This window comes from Salmo trutta, chromosome 10, assembly GCF_901001165.1.
Source record: "Salmo trutta chromosome 10, fSalTru1.1, whole genome shotgun sequence".
NCBI classification, from domain to species: Eukaryota; Metazoa; Chordata; class Actinopteri; order Salmoniformes; family Salmonidae; genus Salmo; species Salmo trutta.
The window spans coordinates 6,760,267-6,787,684 of record NC_042966.1 but is presented as its reverse complement, the minus strand read 5'-3'; the positions used below and the strand labels follow the sequence as shown (position 1 = coordinate 6,787,684).

Genomic DNA, 27,418 nt, shown 5'->3' with positions numbered 1-27,418 from the left:
CAGTCTTCTGGCCAGGCTCCGTAGAAGGGCACATCGCCCACCGATCCCGAGTATACTACTTACCAATGTCCAGTCTCTTGACAACAAGGTAGACGAAACCCGAGCAAGGGTTCCCTTCCAGAGAGACATCAGCGATAGTAACATTCTCTGTTTCACGGAAACATGGCTCACTCGGGATACGTTATCAGAGTCGGTACAGCCACCTGGTTTCTTCACGCATCGCGCCGACAGAAACAAACATCTCTCTGGTAAGAAGAAGGGCAGGGGTGTATGCCTTATGATTAATGAGTCGTGGTGTGATCATAACAACATACAGGAACTCAAGTCCTTTTGTTCAGCTGACCTAGAATTCCTTACAATCAAATGCCGACAGCATTATCTACCAAGAGAATTCTCTTCGCTTATAATCCCAGTCGTGTATATCCCCCCTAAGGAGACACCTCGACGGCCCTGAAAGAACTTCATTGGACTATATGTAAACTGGAAACCACACATCCTGAGGCTGCATTTATTGTAGCTGGGGATTTTAACAAGGCTAATCTGAAAACAAGGCTCCCTAAATTTTATCAGCATATCAAATGCGCGACCCGGGCCGGCAAAATCCTGGATCATTGTTACTCTAACTTCCACGACACATACAAAGCCCTCCCTCACCCTCCTTACGGCCAATCTGACCACGACTCCATTTTGTTGCTCCAAGCCTAAAGACAGAAACTAAAACAGGAAACGCCCGTGCTCAGGTTTGTTCAACGCTGGTCAGACCAATCTGATTCCATGCTTCAAGATTGCTTCGATCCCGTGGACTGGGATATGTTCTGGATAGCCACAGACAACAACATTGATGTATACGCTGATACAGTGAGTGAGATTATTAGCAAGGGCATTGGTGATGTTGTACCCACGGCGAATATTAAAATCTTCCCAAACCAGAAATCGTGGATTGATGGCAGCATTCACACAAAACTGAAAGCGCGAACCACTGCTTTTAATCAGGTCAAGAAGACCGGAAACATGACCAAATACAAACAGCATAGCTATTCCCTCCGCAAGGCAATCAAGCAAGCTAAGTGTCAGTAGAGACAAAGTAGAGTCGCAATTCAACGGCTCAGACACGAGGTATGTGGCAGGCTCTACAGTCAATCACAGACTACAAAAAGAAAACCAGCCCCATCGCGGACCCCAATGTCTTGCTCCCAGACAAACTAAACAACTTCTTTGCTCGCTTTGAGGAAAATACAGTGCCACCGACACGGTCCGCTACCACAACCTGCGGGCTCTCCTTCACCGCAGCCAACATGAGTAAAATCATTTAAACGTGTTAACCCTCGCAAGGCTGCTGGCCCAGACGGCATCCCTAGTCGTGTACTCGGAGCATGCACGGACCAGCTGGCTGGTGTGTTTACAGACATATTCAATCAATCCCTGTCCCAGACTGCTGTTCCCACATGCTTCAAGAGGGCCACAATTGTTCCTGTTCCCAAGAAAGCTAAGGTAACTGAGCTAAACGACTATCGCCCCATAGCACTCATTTCCGTCATCATAAAGTGCTTTGAGAGACTAGTCAAGGATCATATCACCTCCACCCTACCTTCCATCCTAGACCCACTCCAATTTGCTTACCGCCACAATATGTCCACAGACAACGCAATCGCAATCACACTGCACACTGCCCTAACCTATCGGGACAAGAGGAATACCTATGTAAGAATGCTGTTCATCGACTACAGCTCAGCTTTTAACACCATAGTACCCTCCAAACTCGTCATGACCCTGGGTCTCGACTCCGTCCTGTGCAACTGGGTCCTGGACTTTCTGATGGGACGCCCCCAGATGGTGAGGGTAGGAAACAACATCTCCACCCCGTTGAACCTCAACACTGGGGCCCAACAAAGGTGCATTCTCAGCCCTCTCCTGTACTCCCTGTTCACCCATAACTGCGTGGCCATGCACGCCTCCAACTCATTCATCAAGTTTGCAGACGACACTACAGTGGTAGGCTTGATTACCAACAATGACAAGACGGCCTACAGGGAGGAGGTGAGGGCCCTCGGAGTGTGGTGTCATGAAAATAACTTCACACTCAACGTCAACAAAACAAAGGAGATCATCGTGGACTTCAGGAAAGAGCAGAGGGAGCACCCCTCTATCCACATCAACAGGACAGTAGTGGAGAAGGTGGAAAGTTTTAAGTTCCTCGGCGTACACATCATGGACAAACTGAAAGGGTCCACCCACACAGACAGTGTGGTGAGAAGGCGCAACAGCGCCTCTTCAACCTCAGGAGGTTGAAGAAATTTGGCTTGTCACCAAAAACACTCACAAACTTTTACAGATGCACAATTGAGAGCATCCTGTCGGGCTGTATCACCACCTGGTACGGCAACTGCTCCACCCACAACCGTAAGGTTCTCCAGAGGGTAGTGAGGTCTGCACAACGCATCACCGGGGGCAAACTACCTGCCCTCCAACTACCTGCACCTACACCACCCAATGTCACAGGAAGGCCGAAAAGATCAAAGGACAACAACCACCCGAGCCACTGCCTGTTCACCCACTATCATCCAGAAGGCGAGGTCAGTACAGGTGCATCAAAGCTGGGACCTAGAAGCTGTTTTTCAGTCTCTATCTCAAGGCCATCAGACTGTTAAACAGCCATCACTAACATTGAGTGGCTGATGCCAACATACTGACTCAAATCTCCAGCCACTTTAATAATTCAAAATGTATGTAATAAATGTATCACTAGTCACTTTAAACAATGTCACTTTATATAATGTTTACATACCCTACATTACTCATCTCATATGTATATACTGTACTCTATACCATCTACTGCATCTTGCCTATGCCGTTCGGCCATCGCTCTTCCATATATATTTATATGTACTTATTCGTTCCTTTGTTGTGAAATTGTTAGATTACTTGTTAGATATTACTGCATAGTCGGAACTAGAAGCACAAGCATTTCGCTACACTCGCATTTAACATCTGCTAACCATGTGTATGTGACCAATAAAATTTGATTTAAGAGGTGAAAATAGACCAAATTATTAGGGTGAGGCACATGGGCTACTAACAGCTTACTACACAACATACACTTAGTATTATTTTCTTAGCTACAGTATACATATCTCCCTGGCATATTACATCATTCATGCAGCAGCATACAAGACATTTTTGTACTCTGTTGTGATTTGCTCACTTGAACAGGAAGGGGGTGTGGCGGTCCTTCGTGGGCAAATTTTGTCATCAAAGAAAGAAAGATTTACATATCCGTGTTGGATGACCGTTTAAAACGTATTTTCCCAGTCTGAGCTTGTTTATTCCTGACCTCCCAGTTGCAAGGCTTGCAGTTAGCCACTGTCACCGATTCCTTCCAAACCACTCATTGTTGAATTTGCGATTTTCAACTTGTTGTGTAATGTTTATGGCCAATGAGCACTGATACGTTTTATCTATAATTGATCTTTATATGACAGGGATTAAAAACCTCAACAATTTTCACCTAAAATGATACCCAAGTCTAACTCAGGACCTGAAGCAAGGATATGCATTTTCTTGAAACCATTTGAAAGGAAACACCTTGACGTTTGTGGAAATGCGAAATTAATGTAGGAGAATATAACACATTAGATCTGGTAAAAGATGATACAAAGAAAAAACATGCATCATGATGTATTATTCCAGGCCAAGTGCAATTTAGATTTTGGCCACTAGATGGCAGCAGTGTATGTGCAAGGTTTTAGACTGATCCAAGGAACCATTGCATTTCTGTTCAAAATGTTGTATCAAGACTGCCCAAATATGCCTAATTGGTTTATTAATACATTTTGAAGTTCATAATTGTGCACTCTCCTCAAACAACAGCATGGTATTAGTTCACTGTAATAGCTACAGTAAATTGGACAGTGCAGTTAGATTAACAAGAATTTAAGCATTCTGCCAATATCAGATATGTCTATGTCCTGGGATTTTTTTGGTTACTTACAACCTCATGCTAATCACATTAGCCTATGTTAGCTCAACCATCCGGGGGGGGGGGGGGGGGGGGGGGACACCGATCCCGTAGAGGTTAAAAAGGATTTGCCAGTAGATTGTTGACTTGATTCATAGCTAAGCTAAGATTTTGAAAGTAAATGTTGACATGATCAGTCCAATCAAAGCTACTGTACATATAACGTGATTTGACATCTTTTTACCTGTGGCCAATGACCTTGAGCCTTCTTGAAAGGGCACTACTAATGTAATTATATGGCAGGACCCAGAGGCCTAGAATTTTTGATGTCTACCCTTACTAAGGACTGGTGATGTAGTTTCCCCATGAGTGGCAGAACACTGAGCCAATCACGGCACAACGCTGCTATTTTCTGCTGGCTTGCCCCACCACCACAGAAAGCACTGAGATAGGCTGAAACACCTGCATTTTGGAGCTCCCTTACTCACGAAAACAAAAAAGAGACCATGTTTAAAGACCATGCTTTATTAACTCAATTATATATATTTTTTTTACATTGTTTGCAAACTGATATGTGACTCGTATTAATGCCAAAATAACAAGCCCCCACCAAAAAATATATAAATATATAATTATTTATTACCTTTTTTTAGCTTAAAATGTGGGTCTCAAATTAAGGGTTTGCCACTGGTCCTGAATAAGCCAAATGCGTTTCTATGGGCATAATATACAGACCTAGGCTTGCATTCCCGCCTTTGGGACAACTCACATTGTTAATCTCTTGTTTCAGCCACTTGAGAATTAGAAAGGAAAGTTGGTGTGTGCACAGTGCACTGTTTGGATGCTGGTATCCCCTAAAGTAAATGAATGTTTTGCAAAATGTACTATATAATTACTCCTGTCTAAATAAAATCATTCAAAACACTTTACCAGACTGTGGCTGTATTGTTGTCTCTACCATCTTGCCTTTGTGCTGTTGTCTGTGCCCAATAATGTTGTGATGCTACCATGTTGTTGTCATGTGGTGTTTCTACCATGCTGTGTTGTCATGTGTTGCTGGCATGCTATGTTGTTGTCTGAGGCCTCCCTTTATGTGGTGTCTCTTGTCGTGATGTGTGTTTTGTACTATTTTTTTTTTTTTATCCCCGTCCCGCAGGAGGCTTTTGCCTTCTGGTAGGCTGTCATTGTAAATTACAATTTGTTCTTAACTGACTTGCCTAGTTAAAAACAGGTAAAAAAAAAACTTGACCTAGCCACAGAGGATCATTAGCTTCTTAAAAAAATGATTTCAAATCACAAATGCATGGGTCTATTTGGGAAGCAAGCAATGTGACCTAGCTGATTGAGTTGCAGCTGCCAATAAAAAGCATCTAAAATGTGAAGATAATGTGTCTTGAATATAACTTAAAATGTTGAGATAAGATGAATAGTGTGGCGAAGATATGGATGTCTCTCTCCAGAATGCATGCACTCAGCTCTCCAGAATGTGCTCTGCTGTCTCCCGCCAATTCTTGCACATTTATTGTTTCATTGTATGAATTGTTTGCCCCTTAATTGTTTATTTTTTATCAGTTCCCCATTACATACTGTATGTAACCTGTAGGCCTAGTAAATGTTCTGTTGATCCCCGTCATTTGGTCACGTACATTTCTGTTATTGTATGTATTACACATTCTCATTCTCAGAGTGGAAATGTTGTTTGCAGAGTTCACAACCTGTTACACTTGTGAGAAACAAGTTTTGGTTGATTTCATAAGCATAATTTAGTAGTTTTGTCAATTTTTTCATTGTCTTTGTTTGGAGTGCTCAATGTGAGCAATGACCATGTGTGTGGTTTCTCTGTCCAGATAACGTTGAGGGAGTGCGTGCAACTGAGCATGCCAACCTGCTGAGTTGATACAATGTTGCACTACACTAGAGATAAGGCAAGTCAAGACAGATGGAAAGGGAGGCAGACAGCAGAGTAGAGAGAATAATGCGATTCAAAGAACCTACATTTTCATCAGGATATTTTCTAGTGTTTTAATTGATCTGTTTTAGGTCTACAGTGGCTTGCGAAAGTATTCACTCCCCTTGGTATTTTTCCTATTTTGTTGCCTATTTTACAACCTGGAATAAAAATAGATTTTTGGGGGGATTTGTATAATTTTATTTACTCAACTATTTACTTTATTTACTTGAAGATGCAAAATGTTTTTTATTGTGAAACAAACAAAAAAAACTGAACTTGAGGATGCATAACTATTCACCCCCCCTCCCAAAGTCAATACTTTTTAGACCCACCTTTTGCAGAAAATACAACTGCAAGTCTCTTGGGGTATGTCTCTATAAGCTTGGCACATCCAACCACTGGGATTTTTGCCTATTCTTCAAGGCAAAACTGATCCAGCTCCTTCGAGTTGGATGGGTTCCGCTGGTATACAGTAACCTTTAAGTCATACCACAGATTCTCAATTGGATTGAGATCTGGACTTTGACTAGACCATTTAAATGTTTCCCTTCAACCACTCGAGTGTTGCTTTAGCAGTATGTTTAGGGTCATTGTCAAGTTGGAAGGTGAACCTCCGTCCCAGTCTCAAATCTCTGGAAGACTGAAAGAGGTTTCCCTCAAGAATTTCCCTGTATTAAGCGCCATCATCACTTCTTCAATTCTGACCAGTTTCCCAGTCCCTGCCGATGGAAAACATCCCCACAGTAGGATGCTGCGACCATCATGCTTCACTGTGGGGATGGTGTTCTTGGGGTGATGAAAGGAGTTGGGTTTGCGCCAGACATAGTACCTTCTTTCATATGTTTGGGTAGTCTCCCACATGCCTTTTGACCAACACCAAACGTGTTTGCTTATTTTTTTCATTAACCTCTCTGGGGTATGTGGGAGGCTAGCGTCTGCGGGACAAATTATTCAACAGCCAGTGAAATAGCAGGGCGCCAAATTCAAAACAGAAAAGTCTCATAATTAAAATTTCTCAAACATACAGCTATTATACGCCAATTTAAAGATACACTTCTCGTTAATCCAACCACATTGTCCAATTTCAAAAAGGCTTTACGGCGAAAGCATAACATTAGATTGTCAGGACAGCGCCTAGACAAGAAAAAACACAGCCATTTCCCAAGCAAGGAGAGGCATCACAAAAACCAGAAATACAGCTAAAATTAATCACTAACCTTTGATGATCTTCATCAGATGGCACTTATAGGACTTCATGTTACACAATACATGTATGTTTTGCTCGATAAAGTTCATCTTTATGTCCAAATACCCCCATTTTACATTGGCGTGTAATGTTCAGAAATGTTTTGCCTCCCAAAACTTCCAGTGAATGAGCACATCAATTTACAGAAATACACATCATAAACGTTGATAAAATATTCAACTGTTATTCAAAGAATTATAGATACACTCCTCCTTAATGTAAGCGCTGTGTCAGATTTCAAAAAAGCTTTACGACAAAAGCAAATTTTGCAATAATCTGAGTGCAGCGCTCAGATATCAAAACAAGCCATATAGATACCTGCCATTTTGGAGTCAACAGAAATGACAAAAATTACATAAAAATTCACTTACCTTTGATGATCTTCATCGGAATGCACTCCCAGGAATCCCATTTCCAGAATAAATGTTTTGTTTTGTTCGATAAAGTTAATCTTTATGTCCAAATACCTCCATTTTGTTTGCGTGTTCAGTCGAGTACTGTGCTCGTGCAGTGAATTCAGACGAAAAGTCAAAAAAGTTATATTACAGTTCGTAGAAACATGTCAAACGATGTATAGAATCAATCTTTAGGATGTTTTTTTTTATCATAAATCTAACATAATATTCCAACTAGATGATTCCTGTGTCTTCAGAAATGAAAAGGAACACAGCTAACTCTCACGAGTGTATGCGCCACTGAGCTCATGTCATTTTCTCAGTCATCTGATTCCAATGGCTCTTATTCTCTCCCCATTCACAGTAGAAGCATGAAACAACGTAAAGACTGTTGACATCTAGTGGAAGCCTTAGGAAGTGCAAAATGTCCCCATTGACACTGTATACTGGATAGGGAATCACTTGAAAAACTACAAACCTCAGATTCCACACTTCCTGGTTGGAATTTTTCTCAGGTTTTTGCCTGCCATATGAGTTCTGTTTTAGAAACTTCAGAGTGTTTTCTATCCAAATATACTAATAATATGCATATCCTACCTTCTGGGCCTGAGAAGCAGGCAGTTTACTACGGGCAAGCTTTTCATCCAGACGTCAAAATACTGCCCCAATGAAGTTAAGCAATGGCTTTTTTCTGGCCACTCTTCCGTAAAGCCCACCTCTGTGTACGGCTTAAAGTGGTCCTATGGACAGATACTCCAATCTCCACTGTGGAGCTTTGCAGCTCCTTCAGGGTTATCTTTGGTCTCTTTATTGCCTCTGATTAATGCCCTCCTTGCCTGGTCAATGAGCTTTGATGGGCAGCCCTCTCTTGGCAGGTTTGTTGTGGTGCCTTCTTCTTTCCATTTGGTATAATGTATTTAATGGTGTTCCGTGGGATGTTCAAAGTTTTAGATATATTTTTTTCATAACCCAACCCTGATCTGTACTTCTCCACAACTTTGTCCCTGACCTGTTTGGAGCTCCTTGGTCTTCATGGAGCCCCTTGCTTAGTGGTGTTGCAGACTCTGGGGCCGTTCAGAGCAGGTGTGTATACACTGAGATCATGTGACAGATCATGTGACACTTAGATTGCACACAAATTGACTTTATTTGACTAATTATGTGACTTTTGAAGGTAATTGGTTGCACCAGATCTTATTTAGGGGCTTCATAGCAAAGGGGGTAAATACATATGCACGCACCACTTTTCCATTTGTATGTTTTTTTCATTTCACTTCACCAATTTTGACTATTTTGTGTATGTCCATTACATGAAATTCAAATAAAAATCCATTTTAAATAGGAAAAACGCCAAAGGGGATGAATACTTTTGCCAAGCTGTGTATTTGACCAATACCATTTGATTTGTTCTCAGCAGACACTTTTGTATTGTGGTTTACTTTCAGAAGCAACAATAAAGGTTTATTTGTGTGCTTAAAAAGCTCTGTTGGCATTTCTTCAAGGTGTTTCAATGAACATCAAGTACTGACAACTTACAGAAGAGCTGTGTGCCACAGACTTTACAGGCTTTCTTCTACTTGTAGTGTAGAAGTGTTCTTCCTTTAAAAGTTGCGGCGTACTGTAGCACAGCTTGCGATGTGCCGCAGAAGTCTATGGCACGTCATTTAAGTGTCAGCCATTGTCGCCAGAATGACTCAATTTACCACCATCTACCACAAACGGTCGTGGCAAAAACAAAACTTTTAAAGGAAGAACCAATGTAGTTCAATCTAATCAAAATTACTGCACACTGAGATGTCCCAGAATTGGGGTTTCATTTCATTAAGAAGATTAAAACTCTACTGGTTCACAGTGCACACAAAGAACTGAATCTGTGCATCCATCAAGATGCAGCCATGATGCCGACTGCATTCTCTGACTCTGAGAACAAGAGTGGTGGTAGTTCCAGGTATGCCCAGGTTTGAGATGGACACCTGTGAATGAGAGGTAACAAGAGAATATGTCAGACATACAGTTGAAGTCGGAAGTTTACATACACTTAGGTTGGAGTCATTAAAACTCGATTTTCAACCACTCCACAAATCTCTTGTTAACAAACTAGAGTTTTGGCAAGTCGGTTAGGACATCTGCTTTGTGCATGACACAAGTAATTTTTCCAACAATTGTTTACAGACAGATTATTTCACTAACACAATTCCAGTGGGTCAGAAGTTTACATACACTAAGTTGACTGTGCCTTTAAACAGCTTGGAAAATACCAGAAAATGTCATGGCTTTAGAAGCTTCTGAAAGGCTAATTGACATAATTTGAGTCAATTGGAGGTGAACCTGTGGATGTATTTCAAGGCCTACCTCCGAACTCAGTGTGTCTGTTTGACATCATGGGAAAATGAAATGAAATCAGCCAAGACCTTAGAAAAAAAATTGTAGACCTCCACAAGTCTGGTTCATCTGTCACGTCCTGACCAGTATAAGGGTTATTTGTTATTGTAGTTTGGTCAGGACGTGGCAGAGGGTATTTGTTTTATGTGGTCCGGGGTGGTGGTTTATTTAGTAGGGAGTTTGATTTATTATTTCCGGGTTTTTGGGTAATGTTCTATGTTTGTATTTCTATGTGGTGTCTGGTCTTTTGTATTTCTATGTCTGGTTTATTGGGGTTGGACTCTCAATTGGAGGCAGGTGTTTTCTCGTTGCCTCTGATTGGGAGTCCTATATATGGGTATGTGTTTGGTTTAGTGTTTGTGGGAGATTGTTTCTTGTTTTGCCTGTGTGAGCCTGACAAGACTGTTTTGTTGTTCGTGAGTTCTTCGTTTTTTTTGTAATTTTGGTGTTCACTTTAATTTAAAATAAATACAAGATGAGCATCCACATTCCTGCTGCGTTTTGGTCCTCCATTCCCGACGACAACATCATCCTTGGGAGCAATTTCCAAATGCCTGAAGATACCACGTTCATCTGTACAAACAATCGTACGCAAGTATAAACACCATGAGACAACGCAGCCGTCATACTGCTCAGGAAGGAGACACGTTCTGTCTCCTAGAGATGAACGTACTTTGGTGTGAAAAGTGCAAATCAATACCAGAACAACAGCAAAGGACCTTGTGAAGATGCTGGAGGAAACATGTACAAAGTATCTATTATCTAAGCCACTGCTCCAAAACCGCCATAAAAAAAGCCAGACTATGGTTTACAACTGCACATGGGGACAAAGATCGTACTTTTTGGAGAAATGTCCTCTGGTCTGATGAAACAAAAAATAACTGTTTGGCCAGAATGACCATTGTTATGTTTGGAGGAAAAAGGGGGAGGCTTGCAAGCCGAAGAACACCATCCCAACCGTGAAGCAAGGGGGTGGCAGCATCATGTTGTGGGGGTGCTTTGCTGCAGGAGGGACTGGTGCACTTCACAAAATAGATGGCATCATGAGGGTGGAAAATGATGTGGATATATTGAAGCAACATCTCAAGACATCAGTCAGGAACTTAAAGCTTGGTCTCAAATGGGTGACCCCAAGCATACTTGCAAGGAAAGTTGTGGCAAAATGGCTTAAGGACAACAAAGTCAAGGTATTGGAGTGGCCATCAAAGCCCTGACCTCAATCCTATAGAAAATGTGTGGGCAAAACTGAAAAAGTGTGTGCGAGCAAGGTGGCCTACAAACCTGACTCAGTTACACCAGCTCTGTCAGGAGGAATGGGCCAAAATTCACGCAATTTATTGTGAGATGCTTGTGGAAGGCTACCCGAAATGTTTGACCCAAGTTAAACAATTTAAAGCCAATGCTACCAAATACTAATTGAGTGTATGTAAACTTCTGACCAATGGGGAATGTGATGACAGAAATAAAAGCTGAAATAAGTCACTCTCCTATTTTTCTGACATTTCACATTCTTAAAATAAAGTGGTGATCCTAGCTGACCTAAGACATGGATTTTCTACTAGGATTAAATGTCAATAATTGTGAAAAACTGAGTTTAAATGTATTTGGCTAAAGTGTATGTAAACTTCCGACTATGTCACGTTCGTTATAATAATGATCGGACCAAGGCGCAGCGTGAGTAGCGTTCCACATAATTTATTAGAAAGTGACACTTTAGAAAAATACAAAACAAAGAATAAACAATCCGTGACTGCAATGAAAGTACACATAAACAATATCCCATAACCCACAAGTGAAAACAAGCTACTTAAGTATGATCCCCAATTAGAGAACGATTACCAGCTGCCTCTAATTGGGAATCATACAAATCACCCAAACATAGAAAAACTAAACTAGAACCCCACATAGAAAATAATAACTAGAAAATCCCCCAGTCACGCCCTGACCTACTCTATCATAGAAAATAAGAGCGTTCTATGGTCAGGACGTGACAGACTAACTGTATATCTGGGAAACAAAAACACTGTGCTATTTCCCAGGAACCACATTCCAAAAGCCTTGATAAAATGGCACTTCTCATATAAAGGTGCATTAATGTACGCAGGAACAAGGGAAATTAGAAACAGAGAAAGTTATATTGATTCCAACATTCTATTATCAACATACCTGGATAAGGGTATCCAAAGGGTTCATGTCGGAAGAAAGCTGCATCTCCCAGGAAAACAAGAGAACTTGGTGTTGTGGTACCTGGCAGGACAGCTAGCGTTGGTAAATAGAGGGTCTTCTGTGGCAGTTCGGATCCAAAATAACTTTCTTTAATTAAACACTCCTCCATAGCTGTCTCGGCCGCATTCCCCTACATCCACCATTGTGAACATGTAACAGGCATGATCTCTGTCTCCGTATCTCGCTTATTATATGTGTTGGTAGGTACATCAAATATAGTCGATCCCGGGCAATTCGCACAAATAACATTTTCTCGCCAGTCATTTGTCTCTCTGTGTACATAATTTTATTCTCCCTCGTGTCTTCCTTGTTTGGGTGTGTCGTCACTTCCTTGTTTGGTCGTAGATAGCTATTACCAGCTCATCGCCCTCCAGTGTACCGGGGTAATATTGCCGCTTTCATTTTTCAAGAGAATGTCTTTTTAAAGAGCATGCGACAACACTAATTTGGTTCGGGTAGCCAACAGCCGAACTGAAGCAGGCTGATGTGTTTAGACTGTAATGGTTTAACAGAGGTTTTTCCCCCCACTCCCTAACCCCCCGCTTCTACCCCTCCTCCCCCAATCCAACCCTGACCCTCTCTGTGGCCATTTGGTTAAGAATAGTGTTTTTTGTTGAAGATTAGATTGGTGTGTGTTATGGTAGAAACTGCACCGGTGTGGGCGGTGTTCAAGTTTATTTCATGCATCATAAACCTTCCTATAGAGTTTGTCAACTTTAAACTACTTTCCCTTTAGTATTTTAAAGATCACTATGTTTTTGACAGAGTTTACAACGAGTAAACAATATGTATGTGCTGTTGGCATCACCTGTGGAATTTTTTTGTTGTTGCCAATATCAAGTGTTTCCTTTAGTGGAGCCGCTGCACTTTACGATGAGACAGAGAAGTCGTAAAGAAACAAAATCTTGTACATGAGCTTGAAATATCCCTATTTAGGATAAGTATTTTATAATACAGACACGTTACTTATTTTAATTTTTTATATTTTTTAAAACATACAATCTACCTACCGCTCAACATTTACATTACATTCAATCATCTAGCAGACACTTCCATTCAGAGCGACACACAAGACCAACCAGGGTCAATCGCCCCGCTCAAGGGCACATCGACAGATCTCCCACCAAGTCAAATCGGGGACCCGAACCAGCAACCTCTCGGTCAGCGGCCCAAGCTCCCAACCACCAGGCCACCAACCATCCAAGATCCCCCCACAGTTCCCCCGAGAGCTGCCCCTCAACCATCCGAGACCCCCCCAACCACTCAAAGTGCCAATAACCAATAAAAAGAACAAAAAATAAAACAGAATACAACATTGCAAAAAACTAAAGATATCAAGGACAACAAAATTCAAAACATCAAGGACAACTTTATGCATTTGAGTGCATGTGTGGCACTATTTACGTGTGTGTGTGTGTGCGCGCGCGTGTACAAGCACCTGCGCAGCATTAGCCTCAGGCAAACAAGCATTGGATATAACATCGTTCCCCCTCAGTGTCATTCAAACATACTTTTTATTTGTTTATTTTTACTTTGTTTTTCATTATTTGAGCATACAGTACATTCATTTAGCTTTTGTTTTGTTTACAGGTCGAGACATGCCCAGCACGACCTTACCTAGCTACCCCCCTCATGTACCCACAACGGGACAGGGCAGCTACCCAACCTCAACACTCACTGGAATGGTCTCTGGTAGGTGAAAGTGTTTTATTTTTACTGCCTCGTTAATTTTAACTTGGGTCGTAATATTTCAGGGAGTAGTCCCTTCCAATTGACCATGCTTCGAAAATCTGAAGGTCATTAAAAGTTGACTATAAGCCACCTTAAAATATATAATATTTCTTATGTTTGATGATGCTACATTATTATAGCTTGAAGGGCATTTTAAAAGTATTTGCATGTACGTTATTTTAATCTAATGTCAACACATACGCACACACACACCATTGACTTGGTAAAGAGGGAACAGCACCCTAGCATAGCTAATGTGTGTAGGTACAATGCCACCGACCTGAATACGAAGAGTAGGCAGGGCTATAAATTAACTTTAAAAGTTAGGAGCACAACATACCATTTAGGAGCACCAGAAAATATATATTTATTTTTATTGATTGAGGCGGTCCCTCTCCTTGTTCGGGCGGCGTTCGGCGGTCGACGTCACCGGCCTTCTAGCCATTGCCAATCCACTTTTCATTTTCCATTTGTTTTGTCTTACACACCTGGTTTCAATCCCCAAATTACCTGTTCATTATTTAACCCTCTGTTCCCCCATGTTTTTTGTGAGTGATTGTTTCTATGTAGGAAGGTCCGTTATTGTGGGCTCTTTTTGTATTGCATGTATTATATGTTGAGTAAAATACGGTTATTTTCTCATATCTGCTGTCCTGCGTCTGACTCCTATACACCAGCTACACACAGACTTCCTTACACTAGGCTTATAAGAATTCTAGCACATATTGTGCCCCAGAAACTCCTATGTAACCCTGTAAAAGCATTTGTTTATTACAAACAGCTAGAATGTTGATATAAAAGCCATTTGTGGAATACTAGGTTTCTACATCATGGTTTATAAATGTAAAATGCAGCCCCCCCAATACTCTACAAGAACACTGAGGCAAACCTAATGAACAGGAAAAAGAAAACGTAGCTCTGGTTATATGGGTCAGATCTTTTGAACTATAGTAACGTGCATTACAATTAAAACAAGTATTATTATATATACACACTACCGGTCAAAAGTTTTAGAACACCTACTCATTCAAGGGTTTTTATTTATTTTTACAATTTTCTACATTGTAGAATAATAGTGAAGACATTAAACCTATGAAATAACACATATGGTATCATGTAGTAATCGAAAAAGTGTTAAACAAATAAATATAGTTTATTATTGAGATTATTCAAATAGCTACCCTTTGCCTTGATGACAGCTTTGCACACTCTTGGCATTCTCTCAACCAGCTTCACCTGGTATGCTTTTCCAACAGCCTTGGAGGAGTTCCCACATATGCTGAGGACTGTTGGCTGCTTTCCCTTCACTCTGTGGTCCGACTCGTCCCAAACCATCTCAATTTGGTTGAGGTCGGGGGATTGCAGAGGCCAGGTCATCTGATGCAGCACGCCATCACTCTCCTTCTTGGTAAAATATCCCTACACAGCCTGGAGGTGTGTTGGGTCATTGTCCTATTGAAAAACAAATGATAGTCCCACTAAGCTTAAACCAGATGTGATGGTGTATTGCTGCAGAATGCTTTGGTAGCCATGCTGGTTAAGTGTGCCTTGAATTCTAAATAAATCACAGACAGTGTCACCAGCAAAGCAACCCCACACCATAACACCTCCTCCTCCATGCTTTACGGTGGGAAATATACATGCGGAGATCATCCGTTCAGCCACACCGCGTCGCACAAAAATCTTAAATTTGGACTCCAGACAAAAGGACACATTTCCACCGGTCTAATGTCCATTACTCGTGTTTCTTGGCCCAAGCAAGTCTCTTCTTCTTCTTGGTGTCATTTAGTAATGGTTTATTTGCAGCATTTCGACCATGAAGGCCTGATTCACATAGTCTCCTCTGAACAGTTGATGTTGAGATGTGTCTGTTACTTAAACTCTGTGAAGCATTTATTTGGGTGCTGTCACACTTGATCCTTCTCTGCTCCCCCTCCCTGGCGCTCGAAGGCGCCAGACTCCCCAGCATTACGCACTCCTGCCACCATCAGTACACACACCTGCCGTTCCCCGTCACGTGCATTAGCGTATTATTTGAGTCATCTGGACTCAATCACCTGTTTATTACCAGCCCTATATTTGTCAGTTCTCCGCTGCTGCATTGATTGTCGAATGTCATTGTTTTCCCCATGTGCTGACGCTGTGCCTGTCTTGTTTCATTAAATGTTGACTCCCCGTACCTGCTTCTCATCTCTGGCATCAGTCCTTACAATAATATAGACTTGGTCTTTTACCAAATAGGGCGATCTTCTACTGATTGGCTCAAATGCATTAAGAAGTAAAACATTTCCACAAATTCACTTTTAAGAAGGCAAACCTGTTAATTGACATGCATTCCAGGTGACTATCTCATGAAGCTGGTTGAGAGAATGCAAAGTGTGTGCAAAGCTTTCATCAAGGCAAAGGGTGGCTATTTGAAGAATCTCAAAAATAAAATATATTTTTATTTGTTTAACACTTTTCTAGTTACTACATGATTCCATATATGTTATTTCATAGTGTTGATGTCTTCACTACTTTTGTACAATGTAGAAAATAGTATAAATAAAAACATTTGAATGAGTAGGTGTTCTAAAACTTTTGATGGGTAATGTGTGTGTGGGTATATACACTGCTCAAAAAAAGGGAACACTTAAACAACACAATGTAACTCCAAGTCAATCACACTTCTGTGAAATCAAACTGTCCACTTAGGAAGCAACACCGATTGACAATACATTTCACATGCTGTTGTGCAAATGGAATAGACAACAGGTGGAATTTATAGGCAATTAGCAAGACACCCCCAATAAAGGAGTGGTTCTGCAGGTGGGGACCACAGACCACTTCTCAGTTCCTATGCTTCCTGGCTGATGTTTTGTTCACTTTTGAATGCTGGCGGTGCTTTCACTCTAGTGGTAGCATGAGACGGAGTCTACAACCCACACAAGTGGCTCAGGTAGTGCAGCTCATCCAGGATGGCACATCAATGCGAGCTGTGGCAAGAAGGTTTGCTGTGTCTGTCAGCGTAGTGTCCAGAGCATGGAGGCGCTACCAGGAGACAGGCCAGTACATCAGGAGATGTGGAGGAGGCCGTAGGAGGGCAACAACCCAGCAGCAGGACCGCTACCTCCGCCTTTGTGCAAGAAGGAGCAGGAGAAGCACTGCCAGAGCCCTGCAAAATGACCTCCAGCAGGCCACAAATGTGCATGTGTCTGCTCAAACGGTCAGACTCCATGAGGGTGGTATGAGGGCCCGACGTCCACAGGTGGGGGTTGTGCTTACAGCCCAACACCGTGCAGGACGTTTGGCATTTGCCAGAGAACACCAAGATTGGCAAATTCGCCACTGGCGCAGATGAAAGCAGGTTCACACTGAGCGCGTGACAGACGTGACAGAGTCTGGAGACGCCGTGGAGAACGTTCTGCTGCCTGCAACATCCTCCAGCATGACCGGTTTGGCGGTGGGTCAGTCATGGTGTGGGGTGGCATTTCTTTGGGGGGCCGCACAGCCCTCCATGTGGTCGCCAGAGGTAGCCTGACTGCCATTAGGTACCGAGATGAGATCCTCAGACCCCTTATGAGACCATATGCTGGTGCGGTTGGCCCTGTGTTCCTCCTAATGCAAGACAATGCTAGACCTCATGTGGCTGGAGTGTGTCAGCAGTTCCTGCAAGAGGAAGGCATTGATGCTATGGACTGGCCCGCCCGTTCCCCAGACCTGAATCCAATTGAGCACATCTGGGACATCATGTCTCGCTCCATCCACCAACGCCACGTTGCACCACTGACTGTCCAGGTGTTGGCGGATGCTCTAGTCCAGGTCTGGGAGGAGATCCCTCAGGAGACCATCCGCCACCTCATCAGGAGCATGCCCAGGCGTTGTAGGGAGGTCATACAGGCACGTGGAGGCCACACACACTACTGAGCCTCATTTTGACTTGTTTTAAGGACATTACATCGAAGTTGGATCAGCATGTAGTGGGGTTTTCCACTTTAATTTTGAGTGTGACTCCAAATCCAGACCTCCATGGGTTGATAAATTGGATTTCCATTGATTATATTTGTGTGATTTTGTTGTCAGCACATTCAACTATGTAAAGAAAAAGTATTTAACAAGATTATTTCTTTCATTCAGATCTAGGATGTGTTGTTTAAGTGTTCCCTTTATTTTTTTGAGCAGTATATATATATATATATATTTTTTTTTTTTCCGCACTGGTGCTCCCAAATTAAAACTTCAGGTTGCACAGCAAAATATTTCCAAGATTTCCGCTCTTTAGAGCCCTGGGAGTAGGATGTTTGCGGTTAGCGTCGTTATTGTGCATTTAGCATGTGATTAGCAGACAATAGAGGAGATCGATAGGTGATCAGCCGCTGTGAGATAGGACAGTTCTTCTCAACTCTCACCAGCCCCATGGATAAACACAGCTCTCCCCCGCTTTCCTCCGTGGCAGCGCCTGCCTCCCTAGACACCAAGGGCTGCCGAGCGTATTTCTTTCCCTTCTACTTATCCTGCATTTTCGGTTCACAGCAAACAGTTAAAGGTAAAATAAATATCTCTCTCAGGGACCAGCTCTGGTTACAGGTCCAGCAGTAAGGATGCTATCTGTCTGCCTCTGTGTGTGTATGGGCTACTTTACAATATGGCCCGATCATGTTTAAAGTATTAACCATAGATAATCCTGATTCTCACTGGACAGTCCGTAGAGCAAGTTAATAATTTTGATACTGTTTCTAAAGTAAAGGACAATGACAAAAAATATAATCAATTGAAAAATCAGTGAAGAAGTGTTCAAATACATGGCAAACAAATAACAGACAATGCAAGAAAAAGATTATACGGATACAACCTTTGAGCCTGAACACAGCAAGAGCAAACATTAATACTATGCTGGGTAAATCTTATAAACAGTGAACAGAATACTCACCAGACATTTGGAATGCTCAGGATCGACGTGTGCGACAGCATATTCTAGTTCCCGCCAATATCCAGCAACTTCGCACAGCCATTGTAGAGGAGTAGGACAATGTTCCACAGGCCACAGTCAACAGCCTGATCAACTCTATGCGAAGGAAATGTGTCGCGCTGCATGAAGCAAATGGTTGTCACACCAGATACTGACTGTTTTTCTGATCCATGCCCCTAACTTTTTTATTAGGTATCTGTGACCAACAGATGTGTATTTGTATTCCCAGTCATGTGAAATCCATTGATTAGGGCTTAATGAATTCATTTCAATTGACTGATATCCTTAAAGGAACTGTAACTTAGGAAAATCTTTGAAATTGTTGCATGTTGCATTCATATTTTTGTACAGTGTAGTTTACTTGGCCCACACCATAATGTATGTTCTGATGGTTCACGCGCACTTGCACGCACAGACATAGACACAGAGAGATCCTCTGTCAGCCGAGGAGTTTTTTTTGCTCCCTGCTATTCATCCAGTCAGGAATGGCTAAGATTTGGTGACAGGCCCCAAACGCTATTAACACGAGAGCCCCTGAGCCGCGATGGACCCCTCTTCAAGCTAATGAGCAGTAATTTTTACTAACAGTGTAATTAATACATTTCATATATTCTATTGTAAAAATAATAATTTGGTTGTGTTTATGAAGGCCTTGGGTAACATTATAATATGATTTGTATTTTATTTCAAATACCACAATGTAATTTTCATTTGTTTATGTTACTGTAGGCTATCTGTAAAAACAAATAAAATCTAAAAGCTCAAATTCAAGTGTTCAATAAATTCTATTTGTGGAGTGATTTTGTTACAACTATGAAACAGAAAGGATATGTGTGAAACATGGTAACAGCTTATTTGTATAACTTCGAAGTAAACAAAAATACCCTAACTACCAAGACACATGGTCAAATGACAAGCGGTTAAATTATGAAAACATCAGTAGCCTAAACATCATTAGAAGCAACAAGTGGCCATCATAAATAGTGAAACTCTGCACAAAAGCAATAATTGCATTATAATAAATATGTGTCTATGACAGCAGTAAAAATGGTAAATCATTGTCAGCTCGTGCTTGTGTGCATCTTTATGCAATGGCATCAGTTGGATTTTCCTTGTCCTAACAGTTGACACAATATTTTAAACTTTCACTTGCATGACAAACTTTGACATACAGTACCTTTGTTTGATTGTAGTGCATAATAGTATCCGGTTTTCTCTTGATTGTGTCCAATTGTCTTATCGTTCTTCAGCACAATTGTGGAGTACGTACGGCTGTGCAGTTCCTTATTTGCCCAGAGAGAGGGAGCTCCCATCTCACTTTGTTAATGGTGCCTGCCAGACTTGTTTTACTTGCAACCTGTTCGGCAATGACAGTGACGTGAAGAAATTGCCCATGGTGACATTTCTCCCCTTCCAACATAAGGCTCCACAAGCCTCATCCCCACATGTGGATATTTTACCAGATATTGATAGTCGTTCAGCATGTACAATTATGCACGATCTTGGAGTGTACCCTACTCCAAGTAGTCCAGAGTAGACTGATAACACTGCTTTGATTCAGTGGGCTGATATATGGTACATACCATTTTAAGACTAGGCATATAATTGGAATGGATCAATATAATAGAATAGCCAGCCCTGTTCTTCATAAAAAATACGTGATTACATAATTGTACATCTTTCGCTTCCCCCTTGCTCGTCACTTCACCCTTTCTCCCCTTCATACTTTCCTGAATTTATTTAATCTGTTGTTAAATGTGTGAAATTTGTTTCGGTATAATTTTGGTTCAGATTTGAGGCAATTGTTGGTGTGATTATCAGCTGGGCATTGCACTTTCAACTGTCAGGAGCAAGAGCAGGCCCTACTTTTGGGAGAAGAAAGGCAACTGGGGAAAACCATTTAAAGAAATGACATGCCCTCGTAAAAGTAGTTGTAAATCCAGTTCGGTTTGTGATATTAAGATTCTAACAAAGCCATTGTGTTATATACACTTATTTAGGACAAGTCAAGGATGGAAGGGGGCATGACAAAAAAATGGCAGAGTAGTACAAAAAGCATAGCCATGAGCAGTCAAAATGACTGCTTTAGCAGTTCTACTGCTAAAGCAAAGGCCATTCTTCAGTAGCTTCATAGAAAACCTAGCCTTTATTGTATCATAAAATAAAGAAATGGGCAAGACCAACAGTATTGCTCCCTGACACTGCCTCAGCTTCCTGCCCTCTGCAACAGAGAATCTATAGTGAGAATAAAAAGTGCATGAGAAGCAGAGTGGGAATCCATTTGGGACCTTAGAAGCGAGGCTTTGAACATTTTTAAAAGCAACAAAAGGTCCCCTAGCCAAGCAGAGAATAGGAGACATCTCCAAAACGACCAGATGATTAACGTATGATGAATTCACCTAAAGTGAATGTGTAGGAGGGCTTAGGGAAACGACAACAAGGACATTTCTCTGGGACTTGTTGTGGAACAATGTTGTTTCTGTCTGTTCCGTGGCACACAAAATCTAATTGCTCAAATAAAAAGGAACAACGTGAGATATGTTTGATTTTTGAAAATGTAATATCTGTATTAAAATATTTGATAACACAAACTACAAGTATTCTTCAGGATTGGTGGGTCCCCTATGGGACGGCTGAGCTAATGTAGGCTAATGCGATTAGCATGAGGTTGTAAGTAACAAGAACATTTCCCAGGACATGGAATATTAAGCAAATCTCTTGAATTGCCATGGTCTTGTGACTGATTTTTTGGGTTTTCAGGAGGAGACTTTTCAGGAGACCCCTACTCCCACCCTCAATGCACCACCTACAACGAAGGATGGCGGTTCAGCAACCCAGCAGTACTAAGTCAGTATCAACACTGTATTACCTTTTATTATTTATATCAGATTACAGCTATAATATTTTGTACTATTTCACTATGTGTTCAAGTAGTTAGAATGAATGTCTGTTTGATCAATATTATAACTATGACCAAACATTGGAAAGGCTTCCCTGTGGCTCAGTTGGTAGAGCATGGTGTTTGCAACGCCAGCATGGTATATGCAATGCCAGGGTTGTGGGTTTGATTCCCACGGGGGGCCAGTACAAAAAAAATGTATGAAATGTATGCATTCACTACTGTAAGTCGCTCTGGATAAGAGCGTCTGCTAAATGACTAAAATGTAAATGCTGATAAGCTAAACCAATCAAAACTAGAATAAATATACAGTAGTACCATAACAGTTGCTGAGACATTACATGTAAACCTACTGCAGAACCAGTCATCATTTTAACACAAATTAGCTACCCCAACACAATATCTGATTAACGATTTCTCTGTGAATTATGCAGTGTAACGTTAAATGAGCGTGTGTGTGTGCCTTTGTGTGGTGTTTGATCTTGTGGTTTCGAACTGTGCTTTCTTCTGTTCACTTTCAGGTTCCCCTTATTATTATAGTGCTGCAGCCGGTGGCTCCGCGCCTCCCACTGCTGCCACAGCCTATGACCGCCACGAGTTACCATGGAAACATGGTCCAACTGCAGCCTCCATATTGTCCCAGTCTGAGAGGCACTGAGAGGTCAAAGGGAAGCAAGATGTAATCCCCCCTGAATCTCCAGTTTCACCATAGGGGGATGAATGGCAGGGCAACTGGCCACGCTCAAACAAACACACTGGCCAAAGAGGGCCCCCGGGCATTTAGAACTGAACAAAAGTTGTGTGGTTTTTTTTTCTTTTTTCCTGTAGTTGTTGATGTTGTTTTCTTCATGGATCCTCAATTCTTTACATGGCCAAAACAGTGCAGTATTTCTTGTTGTAATGATAAGCCCAGGGGTTTCTACAGGTTGTATGCCAAAATACAAATACGGTGACTAACCAGCTAACCTGTGTTTAGGGCATGTTGAAGAGTAGGGTGAACCACAGCCTGGTGCTTTTCCCTTAGTGTCGAAAGCTTTTTTTGCTGAAAAATATTAAATGCAGACCGTGGTTTAGCAGCATTTTCTATTCTCAAATTGTTTTTCTTTTTTAAAGATTTTTTTTCTAATGCACAAAAGTATCTAAGAATTTTCAGGATTGTGTATTTTCTGTCACATTTCGCATCATATTTTGTTAACTCAGCAGTGTACTTCATGCGTTATCATCCTTTGATCTTTTTTGCACTATTACCTGAGTATCTGATTTAATAGACTGTCATTCCAACTTAGTACATTCACTGTAAGTAAAGGGAAAGGGGGATACCTAGTCACAATTACTCAAGTACTACCGTATGACAGAATACATAAATAGTGGCATTATCCAGATCTAAACTAAAGAAGCCTTCTTAAGAATAACACTTTCATGTGAAATTGTTATTCATGTATCTGATAGTTTCTACAGTAATATGATGCACATTGCTCTGGTAAGGATAATACTCTATAGTGCTGCCTTATCATAAATAACGTTCACTCCCTAAAACGTTCACATTTACTCCACTGTAACATACACTTTCGATATGGTGTAAGTGTTTTCTGAAATGAAGATGATTTAATTTTACCTGCTCATTGTAGTAGCTCTTGTCCCAGCACCGCTCTACAGTCTGCCGGTATTCAGCACTCGGACTGAACATCTTGAGAACATAAAAACATACCAGTACTAGACTTTCTACAAGGACATCATTGAACGATTCAAACTCAAATAAGATATATCATAGGATTTACCTGTGCAGATGTAGAAAGGGCAGGCGGGATTTTATTGCTAAAATCCATTAATTATTTGAGGAAATGATAGATGGACTTTTGACAATAACTAAAAATAAAGATGAGTAATCGTAGCTAATTCGCAAACGTGTTCGTGCTTGGGTTGGCGCAAACGAATGTTTTTAGCTAACGTTCTGACATTCTGGAGAAATCAAACATTCCATCTCGATAGAAATTGATTGTGAACATACTGTTATGGATTGTGCGTATTGTTGCGTATACTGTAGGCTACAGGTTCGATAATTGTCACACTGTGTGTGACAGGTGATGCGCAGCGCTCTCTGCGTTCCTCACGCGTAAAAGCGAATGCAAAAATGCATGATGTCGATTATCAACTATCCGAACGAAAACATCAACATAGGCCTAATTGTCAGCAAAATGATTTGCTTGATTTGATTGACTCATGCGTAATTAAATATACAAACATGTATTTATTACCAAAACATCAATGACAATGGCAATGGTTAGCCTATAAATAGTCTACATTTATTTACACTTGCAAATAACCTACATCTATATTCTATTTAGAAATAACAATAATGTTTATGATTGTTACAGTAATTTAATACACTGATGAACCGAACCACAACGGTGTTTTGTGAAATAGGCCTACATGTATTTCAGGAGAATGTTGCCAATTATATTTTAGCAAATTTTCGACTACGGCTCAAAATCTGTGTATTGGACTCAAGTGACAGAAGGGAGATTTTCGTTCATTATATCCCCTTCAAAGTATAAACATATCAAAGGACGTTCTGTAGCAAACTAGGGCCATTTTATCAGCTGAGCTGCTTCAGCTCTTCTTGCCAGGTGATTTAACAGTCCTATTGTGAAGACAGAGATGACCATAGAGAACTGATATATGCTACATAGCTGTAGAGAACAGTCTTTAGCATACACCAGAGAGGCTAGGAGTTATTGTGGAGGCCAGAGCAGCATATGTTATGAAGCTGTGCCAGAAGGCTGCTTTGTGACCTTTTTTATACCTCACAAGGAGAAAGGAACTGGCCAGATATCAACAGCAGTGCATTGTAAACTTGAAACCCCCCCTCAGTGCAAGCCAGGCACAGTGTGTGTGTGTGTGTGTGTGTGTGTGTGTGTGTGTGTGTGTGTGTGTGTGTGTGTGTGTGTGTGTGTGTGTGTGTGTGCGTGTGTGCGTGTGTGTGCGTGTGTGCGGAGTGAGAGCAATGGAGGCCATGCTTGGAAACAACAGCAGCATAAACTTGTCTGAAAAAGCAGAAGAGGTATTGAACTTTATTCACCGGTTTAGAAATCCACGTGTCTCATTTCTCAACTGCGACTCATATTGTTGTATTACTACAAGGCCATAATTGGTCAATTGTCGGCAGAGGAGCTATCCCCAAATGTGGTTACTTTTCCTACAGTATGTGATTTTCAGATCCAGACAGTTCACCTTCTATATGCTGGCTACCATTGTATTTTTTTAATATTTTTTTTATTTCACCTTTATTTAACCAGGTAGGCTAGTTGAGAACAAGTTCTCATTTGCAACTGCGACCTGGCCAAGATAAAGCATAGACATTCGACACATACAACAACACAGAGTTACACATGGAATAAACAAAACATAGTCAATAATACAGAAGAACAAAAGAAAACAAAAAGTCTATATACAGTGAGTGCAAATGAGGTAAGATAAGGGAGCTAAGGCAATAAATAGGCCATGGTGGCGAAGTAAGTACAATATAGCAATTAAACACTGGAATGGTAGATGTGCAGAAGATGAATGTGCAAGTAGAGATACTGGGGTGCAAAGGAGCAAGATAAATAAATAAATACAGTATGGGGATGAGGTAGGTAGATAGATGGGCTGTTTACAGATGGGCTATGTACAGGTGCAGTGATCTGTGAACTGCTCTGACAGCTGGTGCTTAAAGCTAGTGAGGGAGATATGAGTCTCCAGCTTCAGAGATTTTTGCAGTTCGTTCCAGTCATTGGCAGCAGAGAACTGGAAGGAAAGACAACCAAAGGAGGAATTGGCTTTGGGGGTGACCAGTGAAATATACCTGCTGGAGCGCGTGCTACGGGTGGGTGCTGCTATGGTGACCAGTTAGCTGAGATAAGGCTGGGCTTTACCTAGCAGAGGTTTGTAGATAACCTGTAGCCAGTGGGTTTGGCGATGAGTATGAAGCGAGGGCCAACCAAGGAGAGCGTACAGGTCGCAATGATGGGTAGTGTATGGGGCTTTGGTGACAAAACGGATGGCACTGTGATAGACTGCATCCAGTTTGTTGAGTAGAGTGTTGGAGGCTATTTTATAGATGACATCACCGAAGTCGAGGATCGGTAGGATGGTCAGTTTTACGAGGGTATGTTTGGCAGCATGAGTGAAGGATGCTTTGTTGTGATATAGGAAGCTGATTCTAGATTTAATTTTGGATTGGAGATGCTTAATGTGAGTCTGGAAGGAGAGTTTACAGTCTAACCAGACACGCAGGTATTTGTAGTTGTCCACGTATTCTAAGTCAGAGCCGTCCAGAGTAGTGATGCTGGACGGGCGAGCAGGTGCGGGCAGTGATCGATTGAATAGCATGCATTTAGTTTTACTTTCGTTTAAGAGCAGTTGGAGGCCACGGAAGGAGAGTTGTATGGCATTGAAGCTCGTCTGGAGGTTAGTTAACACAGTGTCCAAAGAGGGGCCAGAAGTATACCGAATGGTGTCGCCTGCGTAGAGGTGGATCAGAGAATCACCAGCAGCAAGAGCAACATCATTGATGTATACAGAGAAGAGAGTCGGCCCGAGAATTGATCCCTGTGGCACCCCTATAGAGACTGCCAGAGGTCCGGACAACAGGCCCTCCGATTTGACACACTGAACTCTACCAGAGAAGTAGTTGGTAAACCAGGCGAGGCAATCATTTGAGAAACCAAGGCTGTCGAGTCTGCCAATAAGAATGTGGTGATTGACAGAGTTGAAGCCTTGGCCAGGTCGATGAATACGGCTGCACAGTAATGTCTCTTATCGATGGCGGTTATGATGTCATTTAGGACCATGAGCATGGCTGAGGTGCACCCATGACCAGCTCTGAAACCAGATTGCATAGCGGAGAAGGTACGGTGGGATTCGAAATGGTCGGTAATCTGTTTGTTAACTTGGCTTTCGAAGACCTTAGAAAGACAGGGTAGGAGAGATATACAGTGGGGGAAAAGTATTTGATCCCCTGCTGATTTTTTACGTTTGCCCACTTACAAAGAAATGATTAGTCTAGAATTTTAATAGTAGGTTTATTTAAACAGTGAGAGACAGAATAAGAACAAATAAATCCAGAAAAACGCATGTCAAAAATGTTATAAAATGATTTGCATTTTAATGAGGGAAATAAGTATTTGACCCCTCTGCAAAACATGACTTAGTACTTGGTGGCAAAACCCCTGTTGGCAATCACAGAGGTCAGACGTTTCTGGCCACCAGGTTTGCACACATCTCAGGAGGGATTTTGTCCCACTCCTCTTTGCAGATCTTCTCCAAGTCATTAAGGTTTCGAGGCTGACGTTTGGCAACTCGAACCTTCAGCTCCCTCCACAGATTTTCGATGGGATTAAGGTCTGGAGACCTTAATGTGCTAATTCTTGAGCCACTCCTTTGTTGCCTTGTCCGTGTGTTTTGGGTCATTGTCATGCTGGAATACCCATCCACGACCCATTTTCAATGCCCTGGCTGAGGGAAGGAGGTTCTTACCCAAGATTTGACGGTACATGGCCCCGTCCATCGTCCCTTTGATGCGGTGAAGTTGTCCTGTCCCCTTAGCAGAAAAACACCCCCAAAGCATAATGTTTCCACCTCCATGTTTGACGGTGGAGATGGTGTTCTTGGGGTCATAGGCAGCATTCCTCCTCCTCCAAACAC

At 41.7% G+C, this 27,418-nt stretch overlaps 1 protein-coding gene across 3 annotated transcripts in view; it reads left to right on the top strand.

Moving 5' to 3' along the window:
• pax2a (paired box 2a) overlaps positions 1-22,850 on the top strand; it is a 128,273-nt gene extending 105,423 nt beyond the window's left edge. For all 3 annotated transcript variants that reach the window (XM_029764189.1, XM_029764190.1, XM_029764191.1), the window contains 3 exons: positions 13,746-13,847; positions 21,595-21,681; positions 22,255-22,850. In XM_029764189.1, the coding sequence (XP_029620049.1) occupies positions 13,746-13,847; positions 21,595-21,681; positions 22,255-22,391 (326 nt within the window). In that variant the 3' untranslated portion in view covers positions 22,392-22,850. The remainder of the gene's footprint in view (positions 1-13,745; positions 13,848-21,594; positions 21,682-22,254) is intronic.
• The last annotated feature ends 4,568 nt before the right edge of the window (positions 22,851-27,418 follow it).